Source organism: Cololabis saira, chromosome 15, assembly GCF_033807715.1.
Source record: "Cololabis saira isolate AMF1-May2022 chromosome 15, fColSai1.1, whole genome shotgun sequence".
Taxonomy (NCBI): domain Eukaryota; kingdom Metazoa; phylum Chordata; class Actinopteri; order Beloniformes; family Belonidae; genus Cololabis; species Cololabis saira.
Genome location: NC_084601.1, coordinates 39,297,994 through 39,325,521, shown reverse-complemented (window position 1 = coordinate 39,325,521; position 27,528 = coordinate 39,297,994). Strand labels below are relative to the sequence as shown.

General features: G+C 37.1%; 1 protein-coding gene across 11 annotated transcripts in view; it reads left to right on the top strand.

Annotated features, from left to right (window-relative positions):
• The window catches only part of LOC133460755 (protein FAM131B-like), a 101,739-nt gene that overhangs the window by 33,054 nt on the left and 41,157 nt on the right, over positions 1-27,528 (top strand). For 6 of the 11 annotated variants that reach the window (XM_061741514.1, XM_061741517.1, XM_061741507.1 and 3 more), the window contains one exon: positions 15,243-15,345. The exons of 2 other annotated variants lie outside the window; for them this stretch is intronic. In XM_061741514.1, the coding sequence (XP_061597498.1) occupies positions 15,249-15,345 (97 nt within the window). In that variant the 5' untranslated portion in view covers positions 15,243-15,248. Of the gene's footprint in view, positions 1-9,976; positions 9,998-15,242; positions 15,346-27,528 lie in introns of those variants that run through there. 3 more of the 11 variants (XM_061741512.1, XM_061741513.1, XM_061741511.1) reach the window with 2 other exon arrangements.

The following is a 27,528-nucleotide window of genomic DNA, read 5'->3' as shown; positions in this document are numbered from 1 at the left end:
AACAGGTTTTCTCTTGCTTTAACATATATAAAGTGGTCTCCCCTCAGCCTGCCAACTCAGAGAAGGAGGAAAGAAACCAAATTCTGCAGTGTCTGTACAGCCGCCCGGATGATCCGTCCAGTGTTATGTGGATCTACGAGCCAATAAGATTCTGCTCCCGTCGTTACGTAACGATGATGCGTGAATCCACTAACAACTAACTGTGGCCGGAACAACAACAACAACTCCGCTAGTCGAAATGTCAAGAAAAAAGTCGAAATGTCGAGAAAAAAGTGAAAATGGAGAGAAAAAAATGTCAAAATGTTGAGAAAAAAGTCAAAATGTTGAGAAAAAAGTCAAAATTTCGAGAAAAAAGTCAAAATTTCGAGAAAAAAGTGAAAATGTCGAGAAAAAAGTGAAAATGTAGAGAAAAAAGTTGAAATTTCTAGAAAAAAGTCGAAATGTCGAAATTAATGTTGAAGTACAATTTCGAGAAAAAAGTCAAAATGCAGAGAAAAAAAGTCAAAATGTCGAGAAAAAAGTTGAAATTTCGAGAAAAAAGTTGAAATTTCGTGAAAAAAGTCAAAATGTCGAAAAAAAAGTTGAAATGTCGAAATTAATGTTGAAGTACAATTTTGAGAAAAAAGTCAAAATGTCGAGAAAAAAGTCAAAATTTCGAGAAAAAAGTCAAAATGTCATGAAAAAAGTCGAAATGTCGAAATTAATGTTGAAATACAATTTTGAGAAAAAAGTCAAAATGTCGAGAAAAAAGTCAAAATTTTGAGAAAAAAGTCAAAATGTCGAGAAAAAAGTCGAAATGTCGAGATTAAAGGGGACCTATTATGAAAAACAGGTTTTCTCTTGCTTTAACATATATAAAGTGGTCTCCCCTCAGCCTGCCAACTCAGAGAAGGAGGAAAGAACCAAATTCTGCAGTGTCTGTACTAGGGCTGCACGATTAATCGTTAAAAAATCGCGATCTCGATTCATGCTTGAACGCGATCTCATTTCCAAATGACGACGATTTAAAAAAAAAAAAAAAAAAAAATTTTTTTTTTTTTTTTTTTTTTTTTTAAAGATGGCTGCATAAGAAAATGACTAGGCCTATGTTCTAGGTTGTTGTAGTCCTGTCATGGTCAACTATCATGTTGTCATGTTTGTTATATTTTGTTAATGATTGTGGATTACATTTGGAGAAACATCTACCTTTCTCATCACCTGACACATATTGCACATAAATATTGTTAAAATTGTTATTGTTAAAATTATTTAAAGAGAAGAGAGATGTTTATTGTTTTTATGTTCAATGTCAGCTGTTACAGCAAAAAGCAGCCAGAGGAATAATTTGTTGCCTCAGAACTACAGGATCTGTTACAAGTCCCCTTTCTGAAAGGGTGTTCAACTCAGGGAGGAACAAATATTGTTCAAAATTGTTATTATTGTTTAAATTATTCAAAGGTTTGTGTAAAGAAGACAAGAGATGTTTATTGTTATTATATTTTTGTTCAGCTGTTGCAAAGTTAAAGTAATAAGTGCAATAAATTTTATATTGGAAAAAAATCGTGAGAGAATCGTGATCTCAATTCTAAGCAAAAAAATCGTGATTCTCATTTTGTCCAGAATCGTGCAGCCCTAGTGTGTACAGCCGCCCGGATGATCCATCCAGTGTGATGTGGATCTACGAGCCAATAAGATTCTGCTCCGGTCATAACGTAACGACGATGCGTGAAACCACTAACAACTAACTCTGGCCGGAACAACAACAACTCCGCTAGTCGAAATGTCAAGAAAAAAGTCGAAATGTCGAGAAAAAAGTGAAAATGGAGAGAAAAAAATGTCAAAATGTCGAGAAAAAAGTCAAAATGTTGAGAAAAAAGTCAAAATTTCGAGAAAAAAGTCAAAATTTCGAGAAAAAAGTGAAAATGTCGAGAAAAAAGTGAAAATGTCGAGAAAAAAGTTGAAATTTCTAGAAAAAAGTCGAAATGTCGAAATTAATGTTGAAGTACAATTTCGAGAAAAAAGTCAAAATGCAGAGAAAAAAAGTCAAAATGTCGAGAAAAAAGTTGAAATTTCGAGAAAAAAGTTGAAATTTCGTGAAAAAAGTCAAAATGTCGAGAAAAAAGTTGAAATGTCGAAATTAATGTTGAAGTACAATTTTGAGAAAAAAGTCAAAATGTCGAGAAAAAAGTCAAAATTTCGAGAAAAAAGTCAAAATGTCGAGAAAAAAGTTGAAATTTCGAGAAAAAAGTTGAAATTTCGTGAAAAAAGTCAAAATGTCGAGAAAAAAGTTGAAATGTCGAAATTAATGTTGAAGTACAATTTTGAGAAAAAAGTCAAAATGTCGAGAAAAAAGTCAAAATTTCGAGAAAAAAGTCAAAATGTCATGAAAAAAGTTGAAATGTCGAAATTAATGTTGAAGTACAATTTTGAGAAAAAAGTCAAAATGTCGAGAAAAAAGTCAAAATTTTGAGAAAAAAGTCAAAATGTCGAGAAAAAAGTCGAAATTTCGAGATTAAAGGGGACCTATTATGAAAAACAGGTTTTCTCTTGCTTTAACATATATAAAGTGGTCTCCCCTCAGCCTGAAAACTCAGAGAAGGAGGAAAGCAACCAAATTCTGCAGTGTCTGTACAGCCGCCTGGATGAGCCGTCCAGTGTGATGTGGATCAGATTCTGCTCCCTTTCGTTACGTAACCAAAATGCGATTTACATCGGTTGTCCTCCGATGCGTGAAACCACGCCCACAACTAACTCCGCAGGCCGGAGCTTCCGCCATTTTTCCGTAGCGGTGTATCGCGTCATTCAAGCAGCCAATCAGCACAGAGCCTCATTATCATAGCCCCGCCCACTCAGAATCCCGCATAGATAATGAGGTTAGAGAATGGGAAGATAAAGACATGGTTTAGAGGCTGAATTTCTAATTTATTTAGCAAAAACAATCAAAAGCTTGTTTTTAAGACATTCAAGGCCTGTTTAAAATAGGTATTAGATGCCATAATAGGTCCCCTTTAATTATTTTCCTCTTCAATATGTAGAATAGACCTGGTTTCTTTCAATTCAACTCTGATTTCCAGTGAGCATTAGCAATGGATTCTGAAGAAACTGGCTCTGGAACCCACTGATAGACCTAAAACAGGTGGGAGAAGTTACAAAAATGACGTAGGCGTAGCGAGAACCAGACTACGTTGGGATCCTGTCTGGCTGGGGGCCGAGGTCCTGCACACGACTCCGCTGCACTCCACGCTTAAACCCTGGTTTTCCATCCAATCTTTGCTGGATCCTTCCTGTCTGACGCCTGGTGTGCTGCCACCGACCTACAGGGATTACTGCCGAACTCTAGACCAAGTTTTTCTCCTGCCTGCTCTTGTTTTGTTGTTTTGTGGACTGAATGAACTGTTTCCGCTGTGTTACGTGCAGCCTTTGGGTCTGTGTCCATCCTTGGCCATAACGGACTAGTATCAACAAAGGTCGTCAAAACGGCGTGCAGCAGAGTAGGAATGGGAGTGAATGATGGCAGTTTGCAGCAAGAGTTGTCTTTAGATTTTTTAAATAGTGGCTCTTACACGCTGCTGTGTGAGTCATTGCATAAAGTTTGACCCTGCCCCTTTGTGATCGGTTCAAGAAGTTCTTTACTGGTGGAAATGTCTGTTAACGGGAGGGGTACCAGGTACCAGAGAATGGATAAAGCTGACCATCCTGTATCCAGAGTCTGTTCCAGGCTAGAGATAGCCGGTACGACCTGAGAGGCACTGCCATATATAATAGAACCAAAACTAGGATAAATACTAAAGAAAGATGCATATCAGTTGCAGGAGTTAAAATATGGAACAGCCTAAATAATGAATTAAAAAACCGTAGTTCAATAAATAAATTTAAAACGATGTATAAATCCAATATAATCGAAAGATACAGAACATTAGTGTGAAACAAAACTATATATATATACATATATATGTATTGTTGGGGATTCGACCCCCTGAGAAACTGGTGTAATGTAAATATTGACCACTACAGGGTTCCGGTCAGAGAACACACAGACATCTGAATTCATCGATATCATGTGACGTCACACAGTACTCGCAGCGCCATCTTGAGGACCGACTTCCAACATGCCGTCTATCTGTTGTGCCGTGGGATGCGACAATAATAAGTCTAAAAAAACGGGATTGACCTTTTACCAGTGCTTTAAGTGGGCCGTGGGATATTGTGATATTTAAATGTTCTTCTATTTTCTTCCTGTCACTCGTGTTGAAAGCCGGTTAAAGCGCTGTAGGAAACAGTCATGATGAGGAACGGCTGATCCAGTTAGTTGAAATGAGAAGTTATCTCTATGATTCCTCCTCTTTTCTCCACAAAAACCACAATAAAGTGGCAGAAAGAAATAATATCCTATTATTATATAGGTCCCGGAACATCGGACGGGAGGGAGAGAAAAGGTCCTGTAAGTGGGGAAAAAAACAACATTAATGCCGCGTTCCATTTGTCCTCGGAAGTCGGAATTTCCCAGTTCCCAGTGGGAATTTTCAACTGGAACGCCCCTCGAAGTGGGATTTCCTACTGGGAAAGTGGGAGAGTCTTTACCACCCCCGAGTTACCATTCCAAGATGGCTGCCATTCCCAGTTCCCAGTTCCGATTTCCGAGGTAAATGGAACGCGGCATTAATAACTACGTGTGGTGACGCAATCAAACAGCAAACAGCGTGGAATGAGCGGCGTGTGGTGTTAAAGCGGTTTTATAATAGATCCATGTGTTAAATGCAGCAAATATGTCAGCATGTCAGATCATTACTGAGATGTGGGGAAAAAGCAGAGGACACGAGAAATGATCCAGGCTGAGTTGGACTTGGGAAACGGCTTGGAGCTTTGCCGGTGTATGGAGAAGGATTGTGGACCAGGTAGATATGTCCGCAAACGACAAATCTGGCAGGTTTTTGGCAGACTGGAGTGGAGTCAGTAATTGATTAGATATTAGATACGGATCGAAACCTAAAGTGTCAATTTTCTGTAGATACCATTGCTGTTCTTCGGGAGTTAAGTGAGTTATTAGGTGAGACGTCATATTGGCTGCGCGACGTGAAGGTCCTCGGTCAGTCCTCAAGATGGCGCTGACAACAAAAAATGTCACGTGACTGAAACCCATGAATATTCCACACGTTACTGTATTGGAAATTCACATACAGATGACGGATGGTGATAGAACTGAACTGATTGAATGATGAACAGTTGAAAGATGAAAGAGTTTCTGCAATAAACAAAGGGAATGAATCACAAACACGAAGTATTAACATTAATAAGCATTAACTAATGCAGCAATACACACATATTCTCAGGGATGCAGCTCGCTAGCTGAATTAGCCACTTAGCTCGACGTTAGGCTATTATTTGAATGGCTAATTACAAAACAAACACTTATTAATATTAAATATACTCAAGAGGATCAGAACAATTAGAAACGGAACAGTTTTACCACATAAATCAACATTACATGACCTACATCGTCAATGACTCAATCTAACTGTCCTGTCGGCGCTACGTAACGGCTAAATTGCGCAACCGGAAGTGGTTCGCGCCGTTAGATTACGTTTCAAAATAAGAGCGTCTTAAACTGATCGTCTCTGTCCGTGAAAAATTCACAACATATATATTATGCTCCATATTATATGAAACGAGTACTATAATAACAATAATTATTGTTGTAATAATAATATTTATATACCAAAAAATGTAATGATTGGTCTTTGGTTTCCTTTTGTTTTCACTCTTCTAGAGATTTTTTTTTTTTTCCTCTAAGCATTGATTATTTACTTTCTCTGTTAGTTGTTTTTCCGAGATCCGTCTTTTGTTGTTTTTTACTTCACGTCATATTTACGTTTGTCTTCCTTCTTGTTTTGCATGTGCGTTTACTTTGCTGTTTTTTGTTGTTGTAGATTGTTTGTCCTGATGTATTAGTATCAATCTATGAAGTAAACAAAGTTAAAAAGGGTAGGCACAATAAGCTTAGGCTTCAGCTACACCTTTTGGTCGGTTTATTCCTTACTTTTTTTTATTATTTCTTTCCTACGAAAGGAAATGAAATGCAATGTATTGTATCAATTGAAACTAGGGGTGTGCAAACAAGAGTACCTCACGATTCGATTCGATTTCGATTATTGGAGCTTCGATTCCTCGATTCTTCGATTATAACGATTGTCGATTCGATTCGATTATTGGTGCCACGATTCTTGGATTATTGTGATTTTTAATGCTTTTTTCCATACAAGATTGATTTTGTCTTCATCTGTGGCTACATTTGTAAATAAATAGCCAATAAATTAACTCAGTTCCTCTAACAACACTCATTAAGAAAATAACAAGGTTGTTTGAACATTTGACATGTATTTTTCAAAGACACAAAATTATTTATTTTATGACTATGTAAACATTTGCTCTTTGACTTACTTAACTTTGACCAGGGAAAGCTGCACTTGCATGAGAGCGCCCTCTATTGGCGGAAAACACTGAAAACGGTCAAGCCCTGGATTTAATGAGTTCATTAATTCAAGTAAACCAGATATGAACTTAGTGTAAACATATCTGCCATATTTCAAGTGAACAATAAGAAATGTGCATTCTTGAAAATGAAATGATTCCGCAGCTTATTCAGTCTGGAATCTGGATAGGATAACTTAAAAAAAAAAAAAAAAAAAAAATTACTGGACCATAATCGATTCCAAATCGTCACGTGACGCATCGCGATGCATCGACACATCGATGAATTGCACCCACCTCTAATTGAAACTGATCGACCAAATAAATTACTACTACTACTACTATCAGACTAATTTATACATAACTGTAATAAGACAAAACCACATTAGAAAGGAAAAGAAAAATCACCCAAACTTTTTGCAATAAAAAGGGTAGCCTGTATCACGGCCATGAGTGAGTGGTTCAGTACTGCACTGGACAGTTTTGACAAAAACTGATGGGCCAATCTGCCTCAAAAAGATAGCTTTATTGTACTTTCATTTTGTTTTACTGATTTTGGTCACAGATCAGCTGCTGTGACTGAACAACACACTAAATCAACAGCCACTAAAGTGGAGCTGTAGAGAAAACACTAATGGCTGGTCGTCCAAACAGCACATCGTGATCACATCAAAAAAGTTCCTAATTCTACTTAACATGCTTTTAGGCATTTACTGGCAACACTTACTGTTTTATTAGCCAGAACAAGCTATTTCCCCAGTGCAGGAAACTGAACACCAGTGCAAATCCCATTCAGCTGGTTTAAATGATGTTACTCCACCGATTGATTACGTTGCTCCTGAACTCTGCTGTTTTACACACCAGTGTTCAATACGGGAAGGCCCAATGAAGCATTTGAAAACAATTGTTTTGTTGTTACGTAAAACTACGACGGAGTATTAGGGCCAAACAAAAAAACAAAAAAAGGAAATTACGAGAATAAAGTCATAATATTACGAGAATAAAGTCATAAAATTATGAGAATAAAGTCATAAAATTATGAGAATAAAGTCATAATATTACGAGAATAAAGTTGTAATATATTATAAATATATAAATAGAACTTCACAAGATGCTCAATATTCTTCATTTTAACACAGGGAGAACATGCTCTTCCTGTTAGAGTTCTCATAAATTACCACTTTATTTTCATAATATTATGACTTTATTCTCATAAATTACCACTTTATTCATTACGACTTTATTCTCGTAATGTCACAACTTTATTCTCGGAATTTTACGACTTTATTCTCATAATATTACGACTTTATTCTCATAATATTACGACTTTATTCTCATAATATTACGACTTTATTCTCATAATATTACGACTTTATTCTCATAATAATACGACTTTATTCTATTACGACTTTATTCTCGCAACATTACGACTTTATTCTCGTAATATTACGACTTTATTCTCATAATATTATGACTTTATTCTATTACGACTTTATTCTCGTAATATTACGACTTTATTCTCATAATATTACGACTTTATTCTATTACGACTTTATTCTCGCAACATTACGACTTTATTCTCGTAATTTTACGACTTTATTCTCGTAATATTACGACTTTATTCTATTACTTTATTCTCGTAATATTACGACTTTATTCTCATAATATTACGACTTTATTCTCATAATATTACGACTTTATTCTATTACGACTTTATTCTCGCAACATTACGACTTTATTCTCGTAATGTTACGACTTTATTCTCGTAATATTACGACTTTATTCTCATAATATTATGACTTTATTCTCGGAATTTTACGACTTTATTCTCGTAATATTACGACTTTATTCTCATAATATTACGACTTTATTCTCATAATATTACGACTTTATTCTCATAATAATACGACTTTATTCTATTACGACTTTATTCTCGCAACATTACGACTTTATTCTCGTAATATTACGACTTTATTCTCATAATATTATGACTTTATTCTATTACGACTTTATTCTCGTAATATTACGACTTTATTCTCATAATATTACGACTTTATTCTATTACGACTTTATTCTCGCAACATTACGACTTTATTCTCGTAATGTTACGACTTTATTCTCGTAATTTTACGACTTTATTCTCGTAATATTACGACTTTATTCTATTACTTTATTCTCGTAATATTACGACTTTATTCTCATAATATTACGACTTTATTCTCATAATATTACGACTTTATTCTATTACGACTTTATTCTCGCAACATTACGACTTTATTCTCGTAATATTACGACTTTATTCTCATAATATTATGACTTTATTCTCGTAATTTTACGACTTTATTCTCATTATATTATGAATTTATTCTCGTAATTTTACGACTTTATTCTCATAATATTACGACTTTATTCTATTACGACTTTATTCTCGCAACATTACGACTTTATTCTCGTAATATTACGACTTTATTCTCATAATATTACGACTTTATTCTATTACGACTTTATTCTCGCAACATTACGACTTTATTCTCGTAATGTTACGACTTTATTCTCGTAATTTTACGACTTTATTCTCGTAATATTACGACTTTATTCTCATAATATTACGACTTTATTCTATTACTTTATTCTCGCAACATTACGACTTTATTCTCGTAATATTACGACTTTATTCTCATAATATTATGACTTTATTCTATTACGACTTTATTCTCGCAACATTACGACTTTATTCTCGTAATGTTACGACTTTATTCTCGTAATTTTACGACTTTATTCTCGTAATATTACGACTTTATTCTCGTAATTTTACGACTTTATTCTCATTATATTACGACTTTATTCTCGTAATTTTACGACTTTATTGTCATTATATTATGACTTTATTCTCGTAATTTCCAATTTTTTTTTGTCTTAGTTTGGCCCTAATACTCCGTCGTATAAAACATCTCAACTTCAGCTCTATTATTATCACTTGTGGATACGTGGATGGAGAAAATTGCTTTAAAATGACAGTCTTAATACCTGCTGGCTCCCTCGCTTCTGTTGCCGTTGCCTGCAGAGAGCGGGCAGCAACACACAGATGGCATATCACAGGAAGATAGATGGGATCATTTGTACTTGGGCTCAGAATCTTACATCTATACTGTACACAACTCCAGAATACAGATCTTTTTATAGTTTTCTTCTGCTGGGAGGCTGTAATTTATGAGTCACCATTCGTCTCTGTGTGCATTCGTTTCCTGGCTGGTTTGTCATGAGCACTGGTGTCAGGAAGCACACTAGAAATAACACAAGCCCATCAGGTTTGCTGCACCATGAAGTATTTTAGCGCCCTTTACGATGTTAAAAGTTGATTCAAACATTTTCTTGAGGTCTTCATGAAAATTCGATGACATGTTTTGGTCAAAATACGCTACATGGATGGAGCACGACAGCTTTCTTTTCCATCGTTTCAAGTTGACGAAGATGAGGAAGCTGGATATTCCTGCTCTGATCTGGGTCTGGGTATCAAGGCTGACTCGTATCATCCCCGTCTAAACATTTGGTAATCAGACGGGAGTGTCTTATCTGGGTGTGAGTTTTTGATTTGACAGTCACTGTAGTCCAGGGGTCGGCAACCCGCGGCTCTAGAGACGCATGCGGCTCTTTAGCGCCGCCCTAGTGGCTCCTGGAGCTTTTTCAAAAATGTTCGAAAATGGAAATCGATGGGGGAGGGAAATACATTTTTTGTTTTCATATGGTTTCTGTAGGAGGACAAACATGACACAAACATTCTTAACGTTTTCTAATGCTGTAAAAATGTGTAGAATAAATATTAAATTTTAACATTTCTGTTAATGAAGATTTGTACGGAAGAGTATCAGGGCATGCAGGAGAAAATATATTTGAGAGGGAGAGATTTTTTTTCATTGGGCACTTCGAGAAAAAAGTCGAAATGTCGAGAAGAAAGTTTAAATTTCGAGAAAAATAGTTGAAATGATAAGAAAAAGTCGATATTTCGAGATTAATGTTGTAATACAATTTTGAGAAAAAAGTCGAAATCTCGAGAAAAAAGTTGAAATTTCGAGAAAAGTCAAAAATTCGTGAATAAAGTTGAAATGTTGAGAAAAAAGGCGAAATTTCGACTTTATTCTTGAAATTGTATTTCAACATTAATCTCGACATTTCAACTTTTTTCTCGACATTTCGACTTTTTTCTCGAAGTGCAAAATAAAAAAAAAAATCTTTCCCTCTCAAATATTTTTTCTCCTCTTCCGTAGAGGATTCAACGTTTCTTGGAGCGAATCATTTGCAATCCTTGCCTGAACGTTTGCTATGTAGCGATAAGTTGTCCAATAACAAAAAGAGTCATGTGGGAAGGCATTAGCATGCTACATTTGCAGCCGAGGACCCAGTTCTAACTAATATAGAAACATGCAGCATGTGTTGCCTTCATTTTAAGGCTTATACAAGACTTTTCATTTTTTGCGGCTCCAGACATATTTGTTTTTTGTGTTTTTGGTCCAATATGGCTCTTTCAACATTTTGGGTTGCCGACCCCTGCTCTAGTCTATCTCCTCCCTTCACGGGAATTGTCATACAGCCGGAGTGCAGGTATCCAGATGTCGTTGAGATGACGCGTCTGCATAAGAAAATTACAGGACCAGTTTTTAACCTGTTGCCACACGGGACATACTTGTTATAATAAAACTCTTTGTAAGACATAGTCTTACAAAAACATGTGTAAAATACTAATTTTTTGTGATATTGTTATCAAATATGAACTTGCACTAGATAAGGCTTCAGGCTGTGTCTCAGTGTGTTTTGAAGCCAATAAGCCACAGATTCACTAATCTGCAGACATCTGATTACAAAACTAATTTCCGGCTGAAATAAAAACCTTCTATTTCAGTGTGTTCAAACTGAGATTACGGAATAATAGTAGTAGTTACAGTGATTCTGACAGTTGGGGGAAGAACTTCAGAGTGTTACCTTTCAAAAGATACCAGAACCATCCATCTACTTCAAACGGTTCAAGAACAGCTTTCAATTTACTTTGAGTATAACTTGGATAGGCGACTTTTACAAGTGTGGCAACTCTTCATCGACCTCATGATAAAGGTTTTGCCTATAACTGTCGTCATGATCTAAACCAGGGGTCACCATCCCGGTGCCCGCGGGCACCAGGTCGCCCGCAGCGACCGCATCAGTCGCCCGCAGGCCAGTTCTAAAAATAGCACTAATCCCGAACTAGCTCTGTCTAAAATTGTATTTAATTGTGTTGCTATTCTTTTTAAATTACATTCACAGTGATGTAAACTCAAAAACGAATACACAAAAACGTAAATAAAAAAAAGAAAATATATATAAATCATGAAAAAAGTCAGGTCAGTCTAGTGCGCATGACCAAACACAGCTTTGCTGAGACGAGCTCGTGAGCGCTGCAAAGCAAAGATGAGGAGACGGAAGCGGTTTCTACCAACAAAAACATGGCAGGAAAAAGGAAGAAAACGTATCATTTTCACAGTGAATGGGAGGGAGAGTTCTTTTTTTACTAACGTGAAAGAAAACTGTGTGTCTCTCATTTGCGATGCGACGGCTAAAGGCTGATTTCAGGTTCTGCGTTACACCAACGCAGAACCTACGGCGTAGGGTACGCAGCGCCGCGTACCCTACGCCGTAGGTTCTGCGTTGGTGTAACGCAGAACCATAAATCAGGCGCACAACGTGGAGAGACCTTTCAGTAAATATCAAAAGATTTATTTTAAAAGGAGTACATTTTTGTTAAATCTTACATGATTGATCATTTGTACAAACATGCTGCAGAGTTCACGATTTGATAAAAACTGTTAGTGGCTTGTGAAAATTGAAAAAGATTTCCTGCAAATTGTTGTGGAAGTGATCATTTGAAAATGAAACTTTTGGAAAGGTATATAAGAAATTAAATATTGCATGTTGAAATGTATCTGTTTCCTACCTTGTTTAATAGGGGTGTAACGGTACATGTATTTGTATTGAACCGTTGGGTATAGCGTGTTCGGTTCGGAACGGAGGCGTACCGAACGAGTTTCCACACGGACATATTAAGTAGAGGACCGCACGTTGTGGAGCAGAGCGCTGCTGCAGCAGCGCTCTGCGCTCACACCGAGAAAGTATTAAGATTAAAGAAAAAAGCACTAACTAATGAAGAACTAAAGAGCTAAGCACATAATTGTGACAAGTCCAGTGTTTCCCCTACCATGAGACCCCCCGCCAGGCCTAAAAAAAAAAAAAAACAATGATCATTTACGTTTATGAGCGGCTCTGCAGCGCTGTTCTGCAACGGGAGTCAACCTGCTTCGTTGCCTAGTAAAGCCTGAATTATGGTTCGGCGTTAAATCGACGTAGAGCCTACGCCGTAGGGTACGCAGCGACGTGCACCGTACGGCCGCTCGCTGCGTAACCTATGCCGTAGGATCTGCGTTGGTGTAACGCGGCACCATAAATCAGCCTTAACGATGCGAGTACCACTGCTGAGAGCGCGGGCATATTATTATACATTATGGGATGTATAGAGTTTGTAGCTAGCCAACTATGGCGCCGGCCAAAAAAAGAAAAAATATCGCGGGCGACAGACAACATTATATAAAGAAATGTTTCTGCCAGGTACATGTGTTTGTGTTTGCATGAGACGCTGCAGGGAAGCATGAAGGAAAACACAGCCCGACGACACACCATGCATCCGCGGGGTCCTAGCGCCGGCACACGTAGAGCCAATGTTATTTTGTGTGTGTGCAACAACTAGCACGTTTATATTTTGCATTTTGTTTTCTTACTGTACCGAAAATGAACCGAACCGAGATTTTTGTGTACCGTTACACCCCTATTGTTTAATCATTCTGAATAATTATTTTTGATGAATCATTAACGATTAGTGTCTTCATTAATAATAATGTTAAATTAAAGGTAAACTGTGTAACTTTGTTATTTCAGCAGTGTTTTATCAAAGTGGTAGCCCTCTGCATTACTCAGTGCACTTGAAGTAGCTCTCAGTTTCAAGAAGGTTGGTGACCCCTGATCTAAACCCTGTTGATCTATGAACAGAACACATGAGAGCTCTGTGGGCATCACGTGGTCAGGGCTTCACGTTACATTACATTGAATCCTCACATCACCAGAACTCGTAATAACAGCCATCTCCCGGTTTCTATGGATTGGGACGGTTCAGTGTTTTGGACAGGTGGACAAAGGTGCATATAGTTCCGGCTGATACTGAGCTCTTTAAACATCTCTTAGAAATGTTTCCATTATTTTACCTTTATTAACAACCTGAACTGTCTGGAATCTTGGTTTTGTGTTTATACATTATCTATTTGTTACTGATAAACTATATTCAGGGCTACATTGTGGCAAAAATGAGCTGTTTCTTAAAGAGACTCCGTGTTTTTCCACTCACAGTGCAACTGAACTGCACTCATTTTTTTTCCTTTAAAGGTATTGTGACATCATTTTTAACATGCTTTTAACACTATTAAAAGTCTTGGCCAACATCCCTCAAATGTGTCTAAAAGAGTGTAACAAGAAAAACTTCACTCTAGTACTCCATTCCTGACTTTTTATGACAGTGTTTTTTTGCGCCGTGAAAAATGCTTCCTTTTCCCCCTTTCCTGTCAATCATTGCTCCGCTCCTCCTCCAAACCTCCTCCAACCAACCGCTGCACACTTCTGCCGGCGTCTCCACACACACGCGCGCACACCGACCACAAACACGCACACACACAGCCCAGACAGGGCGACTACAGCCCGAGGATGAAGTCTGTGCGCACACCGAACCGGACTTCTAACAGCGGCGTCGGAGAGTTAAGCCGGGAGCGACAGGCGAAGCATGCACGGAAAAGCAGTCCACCGCAAACAATCATAAAAATAAAGGCATGCAAGCAGCAGTGTACCCTTATCTTAAGTCCAGTCAGTGGCCGCGGGTCTTCTTAGCAGTTTTTCTCCGGTGATTAGAACAGAAGAGGCTCTAAACAGCTCCGTGTTAAGCCTGATTTATGGTTCTGCGTTAAATCGACGCAGAGCCTACGCCGTAGGGTTCAGCGTACGGTGCGCGTCGCCGCGTAACCCTACGCCGTAGGCTCTGCGCCGGTGTAACGTGGAACCATAAATCAGCCTTTATGGCGCGCTGGAGAGGAGAGGAGACAGGGAGCTGGGTGGAGGGGGCGGTGATTTAGCGGATCGTTACGTAACGGACCGCCAGCAAACCACATGCGCCGTTTTTGCACAGTTATGCGGAAAATCCCAGAAAGCACACAATACACTGAATGTTAAAAGTTTGTTGTTTTTTGGGTGTAATTGATGTCAAGACACCCAACAAAACACAAAAAATCAAGAAAAATGTGTTTTTCATGTCACAATACCTTTAAGTCACCACATTCCTACGACTCTCCTCTCTTCAGTCAGTCAGTGGTTCGTGCAAGCCGTTTCCAAAGTGCTGAAATAATTAACTCGCCTCTCTTTTCTCCTCTATATTACAACTTCCTTCTCTTCATCTATCACCTTTCGAAACTACTTTTTGAATGTTCAATCTCCTGCTCTTTTCACCTCAATTCCTTTAATTCAACATTCTCATTCTCGTACCTCTCCATACATTTTATTTGGCCATCTTTCCCGTCCCATTGATCGTCCTTCTTTTTATGCCAACATCCCTCAACCTCCTGCTCCTTGCAACTGTCGTTTCTCTTCATGCTTCTTCTTCTACCCATCTTCTTTACTTCTACTCAACCTCTCCACCCTTCACTCCTCTCCCTTTCTCTCTCTCTCTCTCTCTTTAGTTGTCCATGGAGGACACTACTTCCATTCTGCCTCGTCTCAAGAGGAAGCCCGACACGTATGGGATCGGTGCCCTGGCTAAGTCCTCTCTGACAGGTGTGTCAGGTGTGTGTCTGTGCTGCTACCTGGTAAAAACAGCCCCCATGTTGCCTCCACTTGCTCCACACCGGCTCAAGCGTGAAGTTGTTGTTGAGGAATCACAGGGGTGTTTCCCTGTCGGACATAAAAGATTATTTCTGGTTTTCTTTGAGTCTGTTTTTTTTAGATGGCTATTTAGCGAAAGCAGCCAAGTGAGTTATACTATAAACATGGCTAAACGGAGCATGCAGAAGCTTCTTTATCTTAGTAATTGGTATTGATTTGGAGGGACAAAGATCAAGGGGAATTCAATCTAGACTCAGATCTGTTGTGTTACTCTTCACTGGAGTCGACCGAACCGTTAATCCAGTTTCTGGAAAGGACAATTGTTACTTTTGTCCATTTTTATCTCAATGGATGACAAAGAGAACTGGTAAAGGCAGTTTAACTGGTTTAATAAAAGTAAAATGGTGAAATAACACTCAGTACGTTTACGTGCACTAACAGAAAGTCGAGTTATTGCCTTAATCCGACCAATATTGAGTTTTTAAAAGCCGTGTATACTAGGGTTGCCACCCGTCCTGTAAAATATGGAATTGTCCTTTATTTGAGAAAAAAATGTTGCGTCCCGTATTGAACTAATACGGGACACGATTTGTACCGTATTTCCATTAACTTGTACACCATATTCTAGTTGAATTATTGAAATGATTTAACTTTTACACCATATTCTAGTTGAATTATTGAAATAAGTTAACTTTTACACCATATTCTAGTTGAATTATTGAAATAAATTAACTTTTACACCATATTCTACTTGAATTATTGAAATAAATTAACTTTTACACCATATTCTAGTTGAATTATTGAAATAAATTAACCTTTACACCATATTCTAGTTGAATTATTGAAATAAATTAACTTTTACACCATATTCTAGTTGAATTATTGAAATAAATTAACTTTTACACCATATTCTAGTTGAATTATTGAAATAAATTAACTTTTACACCATATTCTTCACCTGTAAGCTATATTATACATCTGGGCTGATGTGGACATACATAGCATAGGAAGCTATTTCAGTTGCTAGCATGGTTGTCTGTCTGTACAGTCATGAAAGTTCAATGCTATTAAAGCACTTTAAACTTTAAATCAAAGCATTTTGTTTTTTCATATAAAATAAACACATTTTTATTCAGTTTAGAAGTTTTGGGGCTTTTTTTTTTACTCCTGCGCTGCTGAAATCAGGGCGTCCCTTATTTCTATTTCTGAAAGGTGGCAACCCTAGTGTATACACCTTAGCCGGGCTGTAGTCGAACCGAACTGAAGCTCTGGAGATCGAGCTATTAGTGCCAGATAATGTGTCCTAATTCCAGTAATTCCGGCATGTATACTCAACCCACGCTTAGCCGAGCTAGTGGCTGGGAGTAATAACAGTCACTGCATCACAAAACATGGTAACAGAAGAGGGAGACTTGAGTGCATCTTAGCTGCAACATGATCAGGCTTAGTATGCATAGGGTTGCCACCTTTCAGAAATAGAAATAAGGGACACCCTGATTTCAGCAGCGCAGGAGCCAAAAAAAAAGCCCCAAAACTTCTAAACTGAATAAAAATGTGTTTATTTTATATGAAAAAACTAAATGCTTTGATTTAAAGTTTAAAGTGCTTTAATAGCATTGAACTTGCATGACTGTACAGACAGACAACCATACTAGCAACTGAAATATCCTCCTATGTCCACATCAGCCCAGATGTATAATATAGATACAGGTGAAGAATATGGTGTAAAAGTTAACTTATTTCAATAATTCAACTAGAATATGGTGTAAAAGTTAACTTATTTCAATAATTCAACTAGAATATGGTGTAAAAGTTAATTTATTTCAATAATTCAACTACAATATGGTGTAAAAGTGAATTTATTTCAATAATTCAACTAGAATATGGTGTAAAAGTTAATTTATTTCAATAATTCAACTAGAATATGGTGTAAAAGTTAATTTATTTCAATAATTCAACTAGAATATGGTGTAAAAGTTAATTTATTTCAATAATTCAACTAGAATATGGTGTAAAAGTTAACTTATTTCAATAATTCAACTAGAATATGGTGTAAAAGTTAACTTATTTCAATAATTCAACTAGAATATGGTGTAAAAGTTAATTTATTTCAATAATTCAACTAGAATATGGTGTAAAAGTTAATTTATTTCAATAATTCAACTAGAATATGGTGTAAAAGTTAATTTATTTCAATAATTCAACTAGAATATGGTGTAAAAGTTAATTTATTTCAATAATTCAACTAGAATATGGTGTAAAAGTTAACTTATTTCAATAATTCAACTAGAATATGGTGTAAAAGTTAATTTATTTCAATAATTCAACTAGAATATGGTGTAAAAGTTAACTTATTTCAATAATTCAACTAGAATATGGTGTAAAAGTTAACTTATTTCAATAATTCAACTAGAATATGGTGTAAAAGTTAATTTATTTCAATAATTCAACTACAATATGGTGTAAAAGTGAATTTATTTCAATAATTCAACTAGAATATGGTGTAAAAGTTAATTTATTTCAATAATTCAACTAGAATATGGTGTAAAAGTTAATTTATTTCAATAATTCAACTAGAATATGGTGTAAAAGTTAATTTATTTCAATAATTCAACTAGAATATGGTGTAAAAGTTAACTTATTTCAATAATTCAACTAGAATATGGTGTAAAAGTTAACTTATTTCAATAATTCAACTAGAATATGGTGTAAAAGTTAATTTATTTCAATAATTCAACTAGAATATGGTGTAAAAGTTAATTTATTTCAATAATTCAACTAGAATATGGTGTAAAAGTTAATTTATTTCAATAATTCAACTAGAATATGGTGTAAAAGTTAATTTATTTCAATAATTCAACTAGAATATGGTGTAAAAGTTAACTTATTTCAATAATTCAACTAGAATATGGTGTAAAAGTTAATTTATTTCAATAATTCAACTAGAATATGGTGTAAAAGTTAATTTATTTCAGTAATTCAACTAGAATATGGTGTAAAAGTTAATGAAAATACGGTACAAATCGTGTCCCGTATTAGTTCAATACGGGACGCAACATTTTTTTCTCAAATAAAGGACAATTCCGTATTTTACGGGACGGGTGGCAACCCTAGTAATAACAGTCACGGCATCACAAAACATGGTAACAGAAGAAGAAGAGGGAGACTTGAGTGCATCTTAGCTGCAACATGATCAGGCTTAGTATGCAGGACATTAACAGAGCTGCTGCATCGTTAGCGTCCATATTTTTGCATGGTTTTGTCCTCCTTTGCTCTTGTTTACTAATTGTACGGAAGAACGCAAAAGTGCGTGTGGCGCCACCTAGCATCGGGGAGTCGAATGCACCTCACTCAATAATCGATGGTCTTCTCGCGCATGTATAGTTGGATTTCTCAGAAACTCCAGTTTAATCCTTGAACTGGGCAGACACTGTGCGATATTTTAAATCGTTTGATTCAGCCCCATCTCAAACTGCACGACTAGATCGCTGAGTTCAAAAGTTCACAGCCCACGATTTATGTCTCACACTGTACGTCCCGATGCTCGGATCGACCCGTCTGCTCACACTATACGATCATAATCCTCCCGTTGGACTTCTGTTACTGGAACTGCAACGTCAAAAAGAAGTGGAAGAGGAGGAACCCCGAAGTGGGAGACACCGAAGATGCTCAGCAAAAACAAATGCGCTCAATTTGTGCCATTCTGCGTGGCGATAAATGAAAAAAGATAAGACAACGCCGTGATTGGACAAGGAATTGTCTGGGCAGACGTGGGAAATGCAGTCTTTTTTTTCTGCTATTAAAACATGATTTGTAATGTGAATTTGCAACACTTTAAACTACAAATAATAGTTTTTGACGTGACATCAGAGATTGCGCATGCTCTCTGCGAAAGGATGAGGCAAATTGGGTCATAGCTGCTCTAACTGTGCGATTTCTTCACGAGGAGCGACCAGGATTTCAAACACGCTTGACTTTCTTGCGACCTCACGATTCGTGATCGGGAGCTCGTCGTGAGGTGTTAAGGCTGAAATATGGTTCTGCGTCACACCAACGCAGAGCACACGCCGCAGCCGTGACGCTGTGCTGAAACCTTCAGACTTCTCCGTCTCTCCATTTGGTCGCGGTGCAGTACCCCCCGCGGCCACTAGTTAGCGATCTTTTTCTGAATGGTTTATCAGACTTTTTCCGGTCACAGTAAATCAAAGAAATAAGGACAACTATTGTGCAAAAAACAAAAACAAAAAAAATCACACATAAACAAAGAAAAGAGCCCTGGAAGTTCACTACTGCTTCAAACCGGAAACCGGAAATGCTTCGCTTTCAAACGAACCAATCACAGCCCTCTCGGTCTGCGTGTGGTCGGCGTCTCCTCGACGCGTAGTTACAATTTTCAGGAGGTGCACGTCAGAGACGGCGCAGGTGATGGCGTGTCCTCTGCGTCGATCCAAACTACACGCCGTAGGCACGGCGTCATTTTGACGCAGAACCATAACTGAGCCTTTACTCTCTCGTCGTTACCCCACGTTCACTGCACGAGGCACGACCAACGATTGGGTCGAAATCTGGCCCGTTCCAAAAAATAGTCGCACGAGAGGAAAATTGGTTCAAAACGAGGCGGCAATCGCACAGTGTATGCCCGACTTGATTTATTGATTTATATGTGCATGGAACCTCACTGAGTGTTGGAATAACATGCTCTTACAGATTAGTCAGGGGTTGGAGGGTTGGAGGGGGGGGGGTGTCCGTACATCACTCGACTCAAACTGTCCTCCCACAGCCCCGAGACTGAGAGCGTAGCAGACAGTAATACCAGAACTGTTGACCAGACATAAACGCAGAAAGATTTAATCCCAGAACTAAACCCCAAAGACCATAAGAGAGTAGGGTTGCCACCTTTCAGAAATAGAAATAAGGGACACCCTGATTTCAACAGCGCAGGAGCCAAAAAAAAAGCCCCTAAACTTCTAAACTGAATAAAAATGTATTTATTTTATATGAAAAAATAAAATGCTTTGATTTAAAGTGCTTTAATAGCATTGAACTTGCATGACTGTAGAGACAGCCAGCCATACTAGCAATTGAAATATCCTCCTATGCTACGTATGTCCACATCAGCCCAGATGTAGAATATAGCCTACAGGTGAAGAATATGGTGTAAAAGTTAATTTATTTCAACAATTCAACTAGAATATGGTGTAAAAGTGAATTTATTTCAATAATTCAACTAGAATATGGTGTAAAGGTTAATTTATTTCAATAATTCAACTAGAATATGGTGTAAAAGTTAATTTATTTCAATAATTCAACTAGAATATGGTGTAAAAGTTAATTTATTTCAATAATTCAACTAGAATATGGTGTAAAAGGTTAATTTATTTCAATAATTCAACTAGAATATGGTGTAAAAGGTTAATTTATTTCAATAATTCAACTAGAATATGGTGTAAAGGTTAATTTATTTCAATAATTCAACTAGAATATGGTGTAAAAGGTTAATTTATTTCAATAATTCAACTAGAATATGGTGTAAAAGTTAATTTATTTCAATAATTCAACTAGAATATGGTGTAAAAGGTTAATTTATTTCAATAATTCAACCAGAATATGGTGTAAAAGTTAATTTATTTGAATAATTCAACTAGAATATGGTGTAAAAGGTTAATTTATTTCAATAATTCAACCAGAATATGGTGTAAAAGTTAATTTATTTCAATAATTCAACTAGAATATGGTGTAAAAATTAATGAAAATACGGGACAAATCGCGTCCCATATTAGTTCAATACGGGACGCAACATTTATTTCTCAAATAAAGGACAAATCCGTATTTTACGGGACGGGTGGCGACCCTATAAGAGAGCCACAGTTAGGTTTAACCCACAAATGAAAACATTTAGATTCTCAGAACAGCCTCTGAAATGCACTTTCACCTGGTTTTATCCTCCCTGTGATCTCAATAATCATCTGACACGGATGAAGAAAACCCAGAAATGATCTTTTTAACTCAGCAGATTGTTGTAAGTGTTAACCGCGTCTCAACACGACTTCACCCGAGAGCAGGAGGAGGAAGAGGAGGAGCTTGGAGGCAACATGGCCGCCCCTGTGGGTGCCCCTTCCCATCACTCCTACTTCCCCCTCTCTTCCACCGATTCCAACAGCTGACGTCAATGACACACTTAACGGGTCATTGATGGAAATTCAATTAGATCTTTGAGTACAAAGAAGCCAAAGTAAGTGAGATTACTTACTTTGTTTGCCTACTGAAGCATCTCCACAGGCGTGTTGGGGAATGTAGTGTACGTGTACGCTGTGCTGGTGGTGTTATGGTGCGGGTTTGTGTGAAGTACACTGCAAAAACTCAAAATATTACCAGGAATATTTGTCTTATTTTAAGTTAAAAATGTCTCATTTTTAGTCAAAATATCTCATTACACTTAAAACAAGAGTCTTTACCAGAAAAATAACTTGTTGTTTGACGCTTTTCACCTGTTTCAAGTAAATTTTCACTTGAAATACAGGACTGTCTCAGAAAATTAGAATATTGTGATAAAGTTCTTTATTTTCTGTAATGCAATTAAAAAAAAAAAAAAATGTCATACATTCTGGATTCATTACAAATCAACTGAAATATTGCAAGCCTTTTATTATTTTAATATTGCTGATTATTACGACGGAGTATTAGGGCCAAACAAAAAAACAAAAAAAGGAAATTACAAGAATAAAGTCATAATGTAATGAGAATAAAGTCGTAAAATTACGAGAATAAAGTCTAAAATTACGAGAATAAAGTCGTAAAATTACGAGAATAAAGTCATAATATTACGAGAATAAAGTCGTAATATATTATAAATATATAAATATAACTTCACAAGATGCTCAATATTCCTCATTTTAACAGGGAGAAGAAGCTCTTCCTGTTAGAGTTCTCATAAATTATATTCTCATAATATTACAACTTTATTCTCGCAACATTACGACTTTATTCTCGTCATTTTACGACTTTATTCTCGTAATATTACGACTTTATTCTATTACGACTTTATTCTCGCAACATTACGACTTTATTCTCGTCATTTTACGACTTTATTCTCGTAATTTTACGACTTTATTCTCGTAATATTACGACTTTATTCTCGTAATATTACGACTTTATTCTATTACGACTTTATTCTCGCAACATTACGACTTTATTCTCGTCATTTTACGACTTTATTCTCGTAATTTTACGACTTTATTCTCATAATATTATGACTTTATTCTCGTAATTTCCAATTTTTTTGTCTTAGTTTGGCCCTAATACTCCGTCGTAGATTATGGTTTACAGTTTAAGATGAAGATTCCCAGAATATTCTAATTTTTTGAGATAGGATATTTGAGTTTTCTTAAACTGTAAGCCATGATCAGCAATATTAAAATAATAAAAGGTTGATTTGTAATGAATCCAGAATGTATGACATTTTTGCATTACAGAAAATAAAGGACTTTATCACAATATTCTAATTTTCTGAGACAGTCATGTAAGTAGAAAAATCTGCCAGTGGGACAAGATTTATCTTCTCATTACAAGCAAAAAAATCTTGTCCCACTGGCAGATTTTTCTACTTATTTTAGTAGTAGTAGTAGTAGTAGTAGTAGTAGTAGTGTTTATTTCGAATATGAATCATATAAAAAAAGAAAGAAAATAAGACAATCGTCTTAACATGAGACATAACAAAGTACATATTCGAAAGGGAGTGAGAAGAAGTAAAACTTATAAACTCTCACCCCCTCTCCTTAAATATGACTAGCTAACACATGCGAACATAACATTATGCAAACATAATTAAAATAAATATATAAATAAAAATAAAAAAATAAAAAACTATCAAAACAAGACAATAAAAACATTGTAGCAACATAAGCTACTGACTAGTGTAAGAAAATAAGGATAAAAATAAGATAAATCAAAAATAAACACTGTATCATTGCACCCAAGCATTTTGTTCATCCCTGTACCTCTGAAAAATAATATCTTTGTATTTTATTTTAAACTGTTTAATTTTAATTAAATTAATAATTTAATTAATTAATTATAAAAAATTTAAGTGAAAATCTACTTGAAACAGTTGATTTGTAATGAATCCAGAATGTATGACATTTTTGCATTACAGAAAATAAAGGACTTTATCACAATATTCTAATTTTCTGAGACAGTCCTGTAAGTAGAAAAAAGATTTAAAAAAAAAGATAAAATGTCTCATTTTTAGTCAAAAAATCTCATTAGACTTAAAACAAGAGTCATTACCAGAAAAATAACTTATTTGACAATTTTCTCCTGTTTCAAGTAAATTTTAACTTGAAATAAGTAGAAAAATCTGCCAGTGGAACAAGATTTATCTTCTCATTACAAGCAAAAAATCTTGTTCCACTGGCAGATTTTTCTACTTATTTTAAGTGAAAATCTACTTGAAACAGGTGAAAATTGTTGTTTTTTCCAGTGATGAGTCTTTTTTTTAAGTGTAATGAGATTTTTTTGACTAAAAGTTAGACATTTTAACTAGAAATAAGACAAATATTCTTGTTAAGATGTTGAGTTTTTGCAGTGTAGTGACTTCTCTGTGCAGTGTTGTGACAACAAGTGTCTGGTGCTCGTGTGCTTCGGCGTGCTGTGTTCAGTGTTTTGTAGCGCTGCAGATCGCTTGTGCAAGTGCTGTTCATGTTGTGTCCGGTGTATTTAGGATAAATGTGTTATTCACTGTATATTATACGTTTTGGAGCCTATTAATTGCAACGACCCCAACACCCTCCCTCATCTTTCATCCCCATTCTTTCCATTCCAATTTCCATCCCCAATTAGGCTTCTCGGCCAGTGTTTGATTTTCAAATGAGATCTCTTTGTCTGAGGGGGAGAATTGCGTCTATTTATAACTCAGTCTGTAACTTGCCCCGTGGACCAGTGGAGCAATTTCCAAAGCTCTGTCTCCGTTTATTCATGCCTGCTTGGTTCTAATAAAAATTTTTATCGATCATCCTCCTCGCAAGGGTTTGAATTCCTGGCATGTGTCCCGAGTTTGAGTCATCGATTTGCATGTTAATTGAGCAGAGGATTGCTAGTGACCGCTCTCAATATTTCTCTGACATGCCAGGATTCTGCATCTCTTGTTTTTAAATAACACAAAGTCTTAACGAATCTCATTTATATGGAGATGGATACCGGCGTTAACTCTTTATATTAGCTGTTAACTGGAACTCATTTCTTAATTGAGCTCAGACCCAATCAGTCCTGTCCATCATCAGTCTAATGATGAATCACATGCAACATCTGTAGCAGCTGCAGCAGTGAAAGTGTTTAAATTGAATATATATATTAAATATATATTAAATATATCCTTTACTTATTTTTCAAACAAGAAGGGCATTCACATTATTCTTTGTGGCGTGTAAGTTAAGCTTCCTGACTTTTTAGGAGCAGCAGTTGAAACAAAATAAATAAATTAACTAATATTTTTGATTATTAATTTGAAAAAGTAGAAAGTATGAACTTGATCAATTTTATAATTGTACTTGTACTGTCTTTGGGTCAAAATGACCTAATTCTCCTGTTCCTTCCTTCCTTCCTTCTTTTTTTCCCTTCCTTCCTTCCTTCCTTCTTTTTTTCCCTTCCTTCCTTCCTTCCTTCCTTCCTTCCTTCCTTCTTTCCTCCTGCTCTCTCCTTCCTTCTTTACTCCCTTCCTCTTTTCTCCCTTCCTTCCTTCTTTACTCCCTTCCTTCCTTCCTCTTTTCTCCTTCCTTCCTTCTTTACTCCCTTCCTCCCTTCCTTCCTTCTTTTTTTCCCTTCCTTCCTTCCTTCCTTCTCCCTTCCTTCCTTCTTTACTCCCTTCCTTCCTTCCTTCTCCCTTCCTTCCTTCTTTACTCCCTTCCTTCCTTCCTTCCTTCTCCCTTCCTTCCTTCTTTACTCCCTTCCTTCCTTCCTTCCTTCTCCCTTCCTTCCTTCTTTACTCCCTTCCTTCCTTCCTTCCTTCTCCCTTCCTTCCTTCTTTACTCCCTTCCTCCCTTCCTTCCTTCTTTTTTTCCCTTCCTTCCTTCCTCTTTTCTCCCTTCCTTCCTTCTTTACTCCCTTCCTTCCTTCCTTCCTTCCTTCTCCCTTCCTTCCTTCTTTACTCCCTTCCTTCCTTCCTTCCTTCCTTCCTTCTTCCTTCTTCCTTCCTTCCTTCCTTCCTTCCTTCCTTCCTTCTTCCTTCCTTCCTTCCTTCCTCCTGCTCTCTCCTTCCTTCTTCTTTCCTCTTTTTCTTCCTTCCTTCCTTCCTTCCTTCCTTCCTTCCTTCCTTCCTTCCTTCCTTCCTTCCTTCCTTCCTTCCTTCCTTCCTTCCTTACCTTCCTTCCTTCCTTCCTTCTTCTTTCCTCTTTTCTTCCTTCCTTCCTTCCTTCCTTCCTTCCTTCCTTCCTTCCTTCCTTCCTTCCTTCCTTCCTTCCTTCCTTCCTTCCTTCCTTCTTTTCTCCCTTCTTTTTCCCTTCTTTCCTTCCTCCCTTCCTTCCTTCCTTCCTTCCTTCCTTCCTTCCTTCCTTCCTTCCTTCCTTCCTTCCTTCCTTCCTTCCTCCCCTCCCTCCCTCCCTCCCTCCCTCCCTCCCCTCCTCCCTCCCTTCCTTCCTTCCTTCCTTCCTTCCTTCCTTCCTTCCTTCCTTCCTTCTTTTCTCCCTTCTTTTTTCCTTCTTTCCTTCCTCCCTTCCTTCCTTCCTTCCTTCCTTCCTTCCTTCCTTCCTTCCTTCCTTCCTTCCTTCCTTCCTTCCTTCCTTCCTTCCTTCCTTCTTTTCTCCCCTTCTTTTTCCCTTCTTTCCTTCCTCCCTTCCTTCCCTTCCTTCCTTCCTTCCTTCCTTCCTTCCTTCCTTCCTTCCTTCCTTCCTTCCTTCCTTCCTTCCTTCCTTCCTCCCTCCCTCCCTCCCTCCCTCCCTCCCTCCTCCTCCCTCCCTCCCTCCCTCCCTTCCTTCCTTCCTTCCTTCCTTCCTTCCTTCCTTCCTTCTTTTCTCCTTCTTTCCTCTTCCTCCCTTCCTTCTTCCTTCCTTCCTTCCTTCCTTCCTTCCTTCCTTCCTTCCTTCCTTCCTTCCTTCCTTCCTTCCTTCCTTCCTTCCTTCCTTCCTTCCTTCCTTCCTTCCTCTCCTCCCTCCCTCCCTCCCTCCCTCCCTCCCTCCCTCCCTCCCCTCCCTCCCTCCCTTCCTTCCTCTCTTCCTCCTTCCTCGACCCAAAGACAGCACAAGGGTTAAAACACACATTAGCAGTGTTTCATTGTGAAACAGTAAAACTATAAAATGCCACCCATCCTTTCACTCACCAGTCCTTGTTTTCCCAGCATGCAACAGCTGAGCTGGGGCTTAAATCAGCTAAGGAGCCTACGTTTTCTTACAAGAAAATGTTTCCTGTTCTGGCCGTTGGGCTCATAGCTCCACCGTTTCAAGCCTCTGTCTCGCCCTTAATGTTGCTCTTTAAGCGTGTGGGATATCTGTAGTGTGTGAGTGACAAATGAACTGAATCATTTACTGAAACAATCCGTTCACAGTTGGTTTGAGCTCAGCTATGAGGCCCAACGAACACGATTACAACAGCTGATATAATGGAGGACTGGACTTAACGCAGATGCACGATTATAATTCCCTTTTCTCTTTAACAGACTTTCTCAGTAAACACAAATTTAAATGGTCCAGTTGGCCCGTAATGCAAAGAAGCAAAGAGTTACAGCTGCAGCTGTAAATTAACGCGTAAATACTGACAGATGAGGCAAAATGTGACCGAAGGTTATCTACAGCTGAATCTGCTATGTATGCACTGAAAAAACTCAAAATCTTAACAAGAATATTTGTCTTATTCTAGTTAAAATGTCTCATTTTAGTAAAAAAAACTCATTACACTTAAAACAAGATTCATCACAGGAAAAAACAACAGTTTTCACCTGTTTCAAGTAGATTTTCACTTAAAATAAGTAGAAAAATCTGCCAGTGGAACAAGATTTTTTTGCTTGTAACGAGAAGATAAATCTTGTCCCACTGGCAGATTTTTCTACTTATTTCAAGTTAAAATTTACTTGAAACAGGTGAAAATTGTCAAATAACAAGTTATTTTTCTGGTAATGACTCTTGTTTTAAGTGTAATGAGATTTTTTGACTAAAATGA